At 40.5% G+C, this 12,541-nt stretch overlaps 1 protein-coding gene across 2 annotated transcripts in view; it reads right to left on the minus strand.

Moving 5' to 3' along the window:
- TGFBRAP1 (transforming growth factor beta receptor associated protein 1) overlaps positions 1-12,541 on the minus strand; it is a 64,252-nt gene that overhangs the window by 37,757 nt on the left and 13,954 nt on the right. For both annotated transcript variants that reach the window (XM_037806823.1, XM_037806824.1), the window contains exon 2: positions 7,497-8,198. In XM_037806823.1, coding sequence (XP_037662751.1) covers positions 7,497-8,184 — 688 coding nt within the window. In that variant the 5' untranslated portion in view covers positions 8,185-8,198. The remainder of the gene's footprint in view (positions 1-7,496; positions 8,199-12,541) is intronic.

The raw sequence follows: 12,541 nt of genomic DNA on the forward strand, positions 1-12,541 counted from the left end.
AACTTATTACTTCTGATACTAGCAAAAGGACAGAAATATGGACCAAGGGAATAGAATTGAGGGTTCAGAAATAAACATTCACATCTATGGTCAACTGATTTTTGACACGTGTGCTAAGTCCACTGAATGGGGAAAGAATAGTCTTCTCAACAAAGAGTGCTGGGAAAACTGGATATCCACATGCAAAAGATGAAAGTGAACCCCTACTTCACTCCATATATTCACTCAAAATGGACCAAAGACCTAAACATAAGAACTAAAACTAAAAAACTAAAAAACATGGGGGGGATATCTGCAGGACCTTTTATTAGGCAGCGGAGTCTTAGATTTTATACCAGAACATGAGCAACAAAAGAAAAAATAGATAATTGGACTTCATCAAAATTAAAAACTTTTGTACATCAAAGGCCATTTTAAAAAAGTGAAAAGACAACCTAAAGAATGGGAGAAAATCTGTGGAAACCATGTATCTGATAAGGGCTTAATATCCAGAATATATAAAAATTCCTACAAGTCACCAACACCAACACCAACAACAACAAAAAAAAACAATTAAAAATTGGGCAAAGGAATGGAATAGACATTTTCCCAAAGATATACACTAAATAAGCACATGAAAAGATACTCAACATCATTAGCCATTAGGGAAATGCAAATCAAAACCACACCCAGAAAATAACAAGTGTTAGCAAGTATGTGGAGAAATTGGAACACTCGTACATTGTTTGTGGGAAAGGAAAATAGTGCAGCCACTGTGGAAGACAGTTTGGCAGTTCCCCTGAAAATTTAATTTAGAATTACCATGTGACCTGGCAATCTCACTTCTAGGTAAGTATTCCAAAGAATTGAAAGCAGGGACTCGAACAGATATCTGCACACTGATGTTCTCAGAGGCGTTATTCACAATTGCCAAAAGGTGGAAGTAACCCAAATGCCCATCAACAGAAGAATGAATAAGCAGAAGGTGTATACACATAAAATGGAGTATTATTTGGCTATAAAAAGGAATGACATTCTGATGCACACTACAACATGGATGAACCTGGAAGATGATCTGTTGAGTGAAATCGGCCAGGCACAAAATGACACATACTATATGATCTCACTTACATGAAATAAGCAAAATATGCAAATTCATACAGTCAGAACTAGAATATATGTTACCCGGGGCCCAGATGGGGATGGAGAACAGGGAGTTAATGCTTAGTGGATACAGAGTTTCTGTTTGGGGTGACGAACAAGTTTTGGTGATGCGCGGTGGTGGTAGCAGCACAACATTGTGAATGTAATTAACGCCACTGAACGTGATTAAAATGGGAAGTTTTTCAGTGTATATGTGTTACCATAATAAAAGCATTTTTTAAAGTATTAAAATCTTTCTCAGTGTTGATAGGAGGTGAAATCCAGATTGTGCTGAAGATCAGAGAAATCAGCATGCACAGAGAAGACGGCACTTGAAGGTACGTAGGGCTTCATCAACAGGAAGCAGGAAAGGGTGGGATGTGACTAGGAGTGCGGAATCGGAGAGTTAAGGTAGGGTCAGAGGAGGAAATGCTGACCTTGAAAATCAGGATAAGGAATCTGGCCTTAATGTGACAAGCAACCAGTTTAGATGGGGGAGTACCAGGATCACCGAGGCTTGAGAAAGAGCAGCCTGGCGGGAGTGTGGAGGGAGATGCTGCCGGGAAGGAGGCCTCCGTCGGGGCAGGGGCAGGGGCAGGGACACGCAGGAGGGGGCTGCAATAGCACCCCCAAGGTCAGCCGAGGGACCCTGCCACCTGACCTACTTGCAAGCCAGAGACAGTGACTTAAAGACGGCCGTGCAGCTCTTAACTGGTGGGTCAGGAGAACGGGGCCAGCTCTAAAACACAGCAGGGAATTAGGATGTGCTGCTGGTTCGGAGACAAAATTTGGGGTTCGGTGAGCTGGAAGTCATAGATTTCTAGAAGAGGGGAGACCACTGCCTTCTCAGAGGAGGGCAAGGGGATGAACTGCTCAATGTAGGACACAAAAAGAGAATACAAGATGAGGCAAGAGGAAACACTTCTGCAGACCAGCACAGAAGGACTCCTGAGATTGGTGAGGGCCTTTGGTCTTCATTTTGTTCTAGCGCAGAGAGTTACACCGGGTGGGTAACACGTCCACAAGTTCAACCAAACTATGGGAAAAATACACCAAGTGACTAAGAGCTAAAAAGGAGGACTGAATAATATGGGTAGCCTGGTTCTGGCCCAGAGGTGGAAAATACACGTGAGCAACAACACAGAGTTCAGCCTTTCCATTCATCGCGTTACAGTAACAGAGAGGACGTAATTCAAGTTTGGAATAACCTCTAATAGTAATGCTAAAGTATTCAAACAGCATTAAAAAAGGCTGAAGGAGAATGTCCTAGGTGCAACTCTGAGATGCATTAAGAATCTGAAATTAAGACAGATTTGATGGAGGAAATTGGGTTAGACGGTCTTCAATTCCTGTGCATTTGGGACCCACCAGCTAAAGAGCCCACAGGGGAAAGAGAAACCATCCAAGGGCCACGGAGCTGTGCACGCCATCTTCACCCAGGCACTTGGCCAGCTGGGAGCTGGGGAAAGGACGAGCATGGGGTCACCCCGAGGACTCTGCTGAATTTCAGGTTAAATAACCACACTCTACATCGCACAGATGCCACAGCAGCGGGGACACACAGAGTGTGGCTCCAGCTTTCAACCAAGGTCCCTACAGCTGCCTGCTGTAGGCTGTTCACTGCACAACCCCAGAACTGTGCAGTGTCGAGAGGGACAGACAGAGATGTTCTGGAAATAAAAGGGGGAAGAATCGGAGATCGAGAACAAAGGCTTCCACTAAAAAGAAAGCCAAAGATTTCACTAGAATGAAAGAGGAGTGCAGTAACTGGGAATTTGGGAGTCCAGGTCAAGCGGTTTAAAAAGTGTCATCAGAACCACCCAGGAACGAGGGGAGCTGCTACCCACACCCACCTGGGAGCCCCATTTGCTGCACGATTTTAACTAATTATACTCTTGCTAAGTGGGTGGTAAATTCTATTGTTTCTGTTCCGCTGAAGGCGTGCAAGTGCTGTCAACATGCAAAGGAACAAATGTAAACAGCACACCTTTTAAAACCATTATTTTCAATTGTGCACCTTCTAAACTTCAGTCAATTCCCTTATTCTGAGCTGGGAAGTGGGAGAGGGGAATGTGCAGGTGGGAAGTAGCTAAATTATTTGCCTTTCCCAAGAACCATTATCAACGGAATGAGTTTAAAGGAGTCATAATAATCATCACATTATGAAAATTTCAACAAAGTATTGCTTAAAAATAATAAAATTTAAACTGGAATGAAAAGGTAAGTGGTTTTTCCATGACACTTAGTCTCAAGTGATATTTAGGCCGAAAGGCAGAGAGCAAAATGAAAACGTATAGCTTTTATATTTCAAGGTGCTTTTCCGTTCATTATAGTAATTTATTAGAACTATAATTTCTGAAGCTATATAATGAAGGTGTTGATTACTATCCTGTATGTAGAACTTGTATATAGGTAATACTAAGAGGGTTTTACAAGTGACTTTCCAGTTTCTAAGCAGTCCAACAATAAAGAAGACTGGTTTATTTAACATGATGTAGTTGAGACAGAGTCAGCTTGGAGACAAACGCATCCTAAATATTACAGATTATCATTTCCCTTTAATTCTAACACTAAAAACAACAAAGGGATATTGGCGTCAAGTGTTTTTTTTACTATTAAGCCTTTATAACTGAAAGGTGTTGGTACTGGTACATGAACAGGAAAACAGAGCAAGGGAATAAAATAGAAAATCCAGAGACAGTCTCAACAGCATAGGAAAACTTAGTGTAGAATAATAAAGGCAGCAACTTAAATCAGGGAAGAGAAGATAGACTCTTCAGTAAGTTTGTTGGGATAAGTGGAAAGCCACCCAGAAACAGATAAAACTGAATGCATTTCTTAGACTCTTCACTGTAGGAAATAAAGCCATATAAGCACTAGCAGAAGCCATGGGCGAATTTCCCTAAACCAGAATAGAGGGAAACTTTTCTAATTATGATTCAATCAAGAAGCAGTAAAGAAAAGGTTGAGACACGTGATTATATAAAAACTAAAACAAAAATAAAAGGTTTGCATAGTAAAAAACTAGTTACAAACATTTGCAACTTAAATAACAGACAAATTGCAATCTCAAGCTTTATATAAAGAACCCTAAAAAAGGGGCTAGAGATCAGAATAGATATTTCCCATCAAAAGCAATGCAAATGGCTCTAAAATACATGAAAACAATGCCCAACCTTGCTCATCACAGGAGAAATGCAAACTAAAATTACACTGAGATACCATTTCTCCCTACCAGACTGGAAAAACCACAAATTTTGACGACATACTCTGTTGGAAAGCTGTGGGAAAGCAGGTGCTGTCATACATTGTTAAAGGGAATATAAAATGGTACAACTTTTGTGGAGGGAAATTTAGCAATTCTTAGCAAAATTCACACACATTTAACCTTAGACTCAGCAATCCTGTGTCTAGAAAATTTTCCCAAAGATACACTGAAAAAAACCAAAAAGATAAGTCCCTATTTTTAATTATATAAAACTGGGGGAAAAAACCCAAATGTCCATCAATAGGGAACAAATTAAAAAAACTATAGAACATCCACTCAATAGGGTACCATGCAGTTATACAAACAGACGAGGATTATCCCTGTATTATACTCAGCAGTAAACTCCATGCTGTATTGTTAAGGAAAAAATGCAAGATGAAGGTTAGTAGGCTACCGTTTACCTGAGAAAGAGGGAGATACAAATATTTACATATCTGCTCATATTTTTAATATAAAAATGAAAGGATAAACCATAAAAATAAAGATTACCTATGGGGGAAAGAGAGAACAGATGAAACAGACAAGATATAAGCTAGAAAGCTTGAAAAAACCTTGCTTTGTTTACCTAACTTTGGAACTTTGTAAATATTTTTATAATATAAAAATTAAAGTAATTTTTTCAAAATCCAAAGTAACATGAAACAAATCAATCTAATTGTATATCCAATCGGTAGCGTAATCACATAGATGGGGACTATTCCAAGTGACATGAAAACACAATAATGTGAGTGTCCATTCCTCATAGTTACACCTTAAGGACAAAATGAACTGCAGAGAACCAAGCTATTTTCAGTAAGTATCTAGGGAGACAGTAGTGTTCGGATTGCTACTCGGCCCCGTGGCTGTGGTAAAAACCAGGGGGATAATTAGGTTGGGGTGGCAGAGCACACAGCTCTCTGCTGTGGATGAAAGGAGATACAGGAGTCCAGAGGGATGAGGTTCTGGCCCTGTAGCCCCAAGCTGAACGGTTCTATCCATATTATCTCACGATAGGGTTCATCTTTAAAAAATACATGTTTCCTAGCTCGGTCTACAGAAAGGGCCTGGGAACGATGGACAATAAGCACCCCTGGCACCCAGATCGTGGGCTGTAGACTTTAGAGCTCCTTGGAGAAATGGGTGAAACGAGATCCCGGGCAGGCAATGAAGGCGGTGAATATGGAATATCCTGGCAAACCAGAAGGCAAGGAAGCTTTCCAAGTGGTAGGGGTCATGTCAAAAAGACTCAGGAATCACCCTGAGTAAACAAACTCCCAACAGGCAAAGATGGATTGAAACACCTCAAATACGTTTAAATCCAAAGTTCACTGATACTTTCAAACAAGTAACTTGTCAAAGACCAAAGGAATCACTTTATTGAAAGCGGCCTCATCCTGCCTTTCTTTACAATGCACCAGGGGATAACCAAACAGTTAATGAGGAAGTTTCTCTTTATAGAAGCATTTCAGTTACTATGTAAAGGAGAAATGGGCAGAAATATCAGCCCCACACTTTAATGGACCCAGGCAATTATCACCAATAGCTATTAATAGCATAAAAAGAGAGCCAAGAAGACATTCCGTAACTCCTGGTAGAAGTGCCCTACCACCTGATAACTAGTCTTGCCCTCCCCTAAAACCACAGGCAACAAACAAACTAACACTGGATCGGATAAAACCTAATCCTAATCAATTTGTAAGAAACCAAGGTCAGAGGGATATATTCCACAATACCACGGGGAGGAAATCATCAAAGTCCCAATTATGAGAACCTATAGGTGAAAAAATCCAATTTCTTCAACAAAAAAATTAAAGAAAAATAAAAAGAGTAGGAGGAAGAATCTGAAGGTAAAAGAAACTTCAATAGAACTATCAACCAATTGCATGTACAGGCCTAATTTAGAACCTGATTCAAATGAAATGAAAAATGAACACATACCTAAACATAATTGTATGTATATATGTATTTTGTTTGTGTCTGTATACATATAATAATGGGAGAGATAGATATTTGATGATACAAAGGATTACTGTTAAATTGTTTTAGGTGTATCATGGTATTGTGGGTTTTTCTTTTTTTTTTTTTTTAAGTGTCTGTAACTAGGTATTGATAATGGCTGAAGCTGGGTGATAACGTACCATGGGTCACTCTATTATTTTCTTTATATATACGCTTATGTATTTTTCCATAACAAAAAGTTTTCATTAAAAATTGGAATTTCTTTTAAAGAAAAAGACAGTTGGGATAAAAAAAAATTTTTTTTTTTTTACAAACAGTAAAAATAAAAAATTGTGCATTAGTTCAAGACTTGAATTTTTGTTATTATAAGAAAATATATGGGAAAATGCCTAATTTAAAAAAAACACTCTTTAAGGTTAACAAATACCAGTGTTTAAAGGAAGTCACTATTCACAATTACCAGAACCCACGACATATACATACACACTAATTCCAACGTGAGCCATCCATGACCAGAAGCAAATACCAAGAAGACACCACCAGACTTAGTCCCAATTCTCAATCGTGATGAAGCCGTCCACAGAATTAGCTAAAGCCATACACAAACAGTCAAAATTCCTTTCACAGAACCAGCTACCAAAAAATTTTTGTTGGGACGAAGTTGCAGAAAATAAAAGAGAACAATTACAGACCTAACACTGAAGTCTCCACATTTGAAAATACCTGTAAGACAGCCACCTCAAGGCCTTTCTGGAATGAAAAGTAAAAGCAATCAACTGACAAGTCCACCCACATGGCAGAATCTTATTTGGAAGTCTTACAGATTTTTATTTTTGTAGTAATTTATTTAAAGGAAATGCTCTCCACCCCACCCCCAGCCACCTTAAAGCTCCATTTTAGCACAAAACAAAACTGGTTTTATGACTATCAGCCTGTTTTTCATCCCACTAACCCCACGCTCACGAGACAGTCTAATGAAGTTTCAGCAAACACGAGTTATGCGGTTCTGTTTATACCCTCCTATATATCCTGCTTGCTGATGACTGCTTTCGACAACCTAAACACCACCTTCAGATTTCAGCGTGAATTAGTGGAGACAACCCCAACAGAGAACGGGGTGGAGGGGTGCAGGCGGGGGTTAGCAGGCGCGCCAGGGCATCCTCCTCACCCAGCCCTCCGGGGCCCGCCAGCAGGAACTCCTGCCGCCCGATCCGCTTCACGATGGGGCGCTTCTCCTCGCTGCAGTAGGGAAACAGGTCCTGCGAGACGCCCGTGCTGTAGTTGAGGATGATGTACTGCGTGGTCAGCGCCAGGCACAGGAAGTGGCCGTCCACAGCCACGGCGAAGGGCTGCTCCGGGGTCGACACCTCCTTGACGATCTGGACCCGGTCCTCGTACACCAGGAACATCTGGATGGTCCGGCGCTTGACGGAAATGATGCAGACTTCCACGCAGAAGGGGTCCCCGCTCACCGGGTTCTCGTTCAGAGCAAACGTCACCGCCCCTTTGATGCGGGCGCCCGTGGGAATGGGCTGCAGGTTCCTCGTGTCCACCAGGGTTATGAAGTTGTCACAGAGCACCAGGAGCCTGCTGAGGGCCGACGCTGCCCTCAGCTCGTTCACCGGCTTCTTGAAGCCCAGGTGTCTGTGCAGCTGCTTGGTGGCAGTGAACGCGGCCGCCCCGGTGGGCAGCGTCTTCTCCTCCAACAGGAAGTGGTAAATGAAGCAGTCGTTGGTGCCAACGTAGAGGCTCTTCCCGCAGCACTCAACGCATTCTATATTGATGCGGTCTTTGTCGCCCATCAGCAGCTCCCGCTCCACGGCAGAGACCAGTCTAAAGGCCTTGATATTCATCATGTCTACTGGTTGATCTGTGGAAAGAGAAAAAAAATTCTTGTTAGAGGAACAAGGGAAAAACAGAAACATTTTAGGTCACATAACGAGGCATGCATTCCTCAGCTGTAATCTGAATTAAAGAAAATCTTTGAACACTAGTTAAAAACAGTAAAGGGAAAGAAAATATGTCCCCACTTGATGTCCACCCACCCTTTAAATGAGAGACCCCAACCAGAGAGCATGGACACATCTGCTTACATGGCATTTTCTTACGTTGTTCTAGGGAGACATAATTCTATGGAGAAGATAAGCACACTTATTCACCCATAGGCAACAAAAAAGATTTTGGAAAAAGACAAAAGTGATCCTCATTGACTGTGCCAGTTTGGATGTATTATGTCCCCCAAAAGGTCATCATTTTTGATGCAGTATTGTGGGAGCAGACATATTAGTGTTGATTAGATTGGAATCTTTTGACTGAGTGTTTCCCTGGAGATGTGACTCAATCAAATGTGAACGAAACGTTTGATTGGATAATTTCCATGGAGGTGTTACCCTGCCCATTCCGGGTGAGTGTTAATTGGATCACTGGAGTCACATAAAGGAATTCACAGACAGAGGGACTCAGAGAAACTGAGAGTGACATTTTGGAGCTGTAGCTAAGAGAGGACAAAATGCCCCAAAAGCAACATTTTAGACAATGCCATTTTGAAATGCAACCTGGGAGCAAGCAGATGCCAGCCATGTGCCTTCCCAGCTAACAGAGGTTTTCCAGACGCCATTGGCCATCCTCCAGTGAAGGTACCTGATTGCTGATGTGTTACCTTGGACACTTTACGGCCTTAAGACTGTAACTGTGTAAACAAATAAACCCCCTTTATAAAAGCCAATCCATTTCTGATATTTTGCTTAACAGCAGCATTTGCAAACCAGAACATTAACCTTCCTCCTGAGCTTCTAAGGCTGAGAGATTTTGCATTAAATGAAAGGTGGGACATAGGAAATACTTGTGCTGTTAAATGTTGAGAGCAGGGTCCACTCCTTAAATTCTTTTGGATTCTTCCAAGTAAGGCATGTTGGTTGACCCCAGCATCATATTTGGCTCCCAGAGTAGAGTATTAAAAATGTGTCTCAAATCTCCAGAGTGTTTCAGGTGGTGAGTTAAGATACTTAGTAAATTTGCAAGGTCACCACCATGTCAGTTAATGGGTTACTCCTACTGAGTAACTCCTATGGCCCCAACACTCCGACCCTTGGCTTCCCACTTCAGACTCTACAAAGTTAGAGGCAACAAAACCAGTCAGCGTGGCCTCGCCCTGATTCCCAAGCCAGCCGGAAGGCACACTCATGTGCAGCCACCCCTGATACTGTCACACGGGAAAGGGAGGGCACATGGCTTTCAAGAAAACAAAAGAGTGATGGAAGTTAGAGGGAGGCTGATTGACTTTTCTACCACTCAGTGCTGCCCCAGATGGAACAGGGCTGCACCTCCAGAGAGATTAAATTCATTCTTTAATCCTCTGAGGCATTTCAGCAAAAGCTGGAAGAGCTCTTGCAACCGTTCCAGAAAGATTCATGCATCAGAGAAAAGAAGGAATTAGGAAATCCTCTGGTATTTTTAACTCAGAAAGTTTATAACTCTGTAACTTCTTGTCCCTGTCCACTGGGGCAAGAACAGCTACGGATGAGTGAGATTCCAGTTCCCTGAGTTAACAGAATCCCAAAAAAGGAGCATATGAGCATATCCCAGATCAGATTATGAGATTTTTCTAATGGACATACCAGAGTTTCTTCCTTTCCCTTCGTGTCACTTACCAGCTGTGTTACCCTGGACATATCACTGCCTTGTCTGTGCCTCAACTGCCTCATCTGTAAAATGAACATAACAATGGCACCTACTTCCTATGCTTGTTTGAGGAATAAGGAAACTAATTCATGTAAAATGCTTGGAGTCTGGCACATAGAAAGCACTGGATGTAAGTTGGTTTTTGACATTATTATCCTCTCTCAGTCTGGACCAGCTCCCGTCCCTCTCAACTTCCCAGCCTACTTCAGGTTTTCATTTCCCAAGCTTGGACTAAGTGATGAAACAATGCTATCTTCAGTCTTTAAATATGCGTAATCTGTTTGTCTCCTTTAAAAGATAAGCCAGGACCCCTCTCCAAGCAAGAAGGCAGAGAGAGAAGCTTCAGGGCCCCATCCCTCCACAGAAGCTTTGGACAACCCCCATGGTAACCGCAAAGAAAATATGAGAGCCTCTGCAACCTCACAGGACAGGAAATAGAGGACAGGTTACCAGGAATGGGGGGCAGGGAAATGGGGATTAATGCAAAATGAGTTTAGCCTAGAAGGAAAGAACTGAAAAGGTGGAGCTGTAACCCATAACATTCTTTGAAATTTGCTATATTGCTTCCTGTTAAATTGTAATTTTAAACTTATCACCTTTTTGTATATATTTCACAATAAGGAAATAACTGAAACTATGGTACTGTAACCCAAAACATTCTTGGAAATGTCCTAAATAACAATTTGTTAAATCGTACTTTGAAAGGTATCACCTTTTTTGCATATATGTTATATTTCACAATAAAGAAATAACTGAAACTGTGGAACTGCAACCCATAACATTCTTTGAAATTTCCTTTCTAACTACTTGTTAAATTGCACTTGGAAAGTTATCACTTCTATGTAAATATGTTATATTCCACAATTAAAAAAAAAAATGAGTGCAGGGTTTCTGTTTGAGGTGAAGGGAAAGTTCTAGTAATGGATGGTGGTGAGGGCACTGCCACAGTGTCAGTGTGATTAATCCCACTGAACGGTAGATATGCTTGGAGGGGCTGAGATGCAAAGATTTGTGCTGTATATAAGTTTCCACAGTTTAAAAAAATGGAAAGAAACTAAAGAGATAATGACAATTAAATGTGATACACAATACAGGATGGAATCTAAGAATGGGAGGAGAAAGGGCTCCAAAGGACATTATTGGGACATAAGAAAAAATTGGAATCGAGAATGCAGCTTTAAATCAATGTTAAATTTCTTGAATTTTGACAAGTGCACTTAAGGTGATTATATAAGTGAATATCCTGTTCTTAGGAAATATACATGGAAGTATTATGAGTTCAAGGAATGTGATGTATGCATCCTGCTCTCACATGTTCAGAAGACAGATAGATGATAGATGATAGATAGAAGGATGAAAGAAAGGAAAAGGGAAAGAGAGAGAGGAAGAGAAAGGAAGAGGAAGGAAGGAAGGAAGGAAGAAACGAAGAGGGGAGGGAGGGCAAGCGAAGGTGGAATTTAAAATTCATGGCTCTGGGTACCACAGGGGTTGGGCGATGTGGAGTTCTCTTTATGGGATTTATATTATTTTTGCAACTGCATCCTGAAACTTTGAAATTTATTTAAAAAAATTTTTTTTAAAGAAGAACACACATTCACACACAACTCCCACACACATGCATTTTTGTATTCCCTTACATGAATTCATCTTCACAGAGAATATGGAAAAGAGATGGGAAAAGGTGAGGAATGAGGCTCAAGAGGCACCACAGAGGATGAATCGTGTTAATCTATGTCAAGTCTGTAGGAACTTTCTCAGGATTGCAGGGAAAGCCTCTGTTTTTGCAAATGATCTCTGGCACAAAACAATTCTTAAACACCACCATCCATTGGTTACAACCAAAATACAATCACTCAAACCCAACCTAGATGATATTTTATTTCTATTTAAATGCTACTGAATAAAACCCTGAAATTGAAATATAGGCTTTCAAACATCAAAGCAAGTGAAAGCAAAGCAATACAAAATACTTCTTCCTTCACTGATCCATTAAGATCATGGCTGACTTTTAAATTGCAGGTAAAAGGAGTCTTCTTTTTAAAATATGAATTGAATCTCTTGCTTTCTAGAAGGAATAGAGAAATAAGCGTTGGGTAGTCATAATCAAACATCTGTTATGTCACTTTTTAAAAGTGTACTCTCTCTAATTGTAGCCTCTGTCTACACTTAGTATAAGGGAACATGTTTGCAGTGAAACATATTATGGAAAGAATCAAGCACCTTATATTTAGTCTAACTACTAGGCTTGGTAGGGAAGAGAAAAGCTCTTAGTTTATTAAAAATCATAATTCTATAATATTAGAAAGAAATGCAATAATTGTTTCATTTTCTGGTAACTACAGTTACTCAAGTCTTGCTAAAGATAAGTTTCATATTAAAGGCCTTTAAAGGACCTGCTTTCATAATTAAATAATTTATAAAAAGCAGAATTAAATGGAAGTAAATGAAAGCTGACAAAGAAACACTATAGTATTTAAAAATGGCTTATATTTTCAGGCAATGGGAAAATTCTCTCCACGATAGTTCACACAA

This window comes from Choloepus didactylus, chromosome 17 (genome assembly GCF_015220235.1).
Source record: "Choloepus didactylus isolate mChoDid1 chromosome 17, mChoDid1.pri, whole genome shotgun sequence".
Lineage (NCBI taxonomy): Eukaryota > Metazoa > Chordata > Mammalia > Pilosa > Megalonychidae > Choloepus > Choloepus didactylus.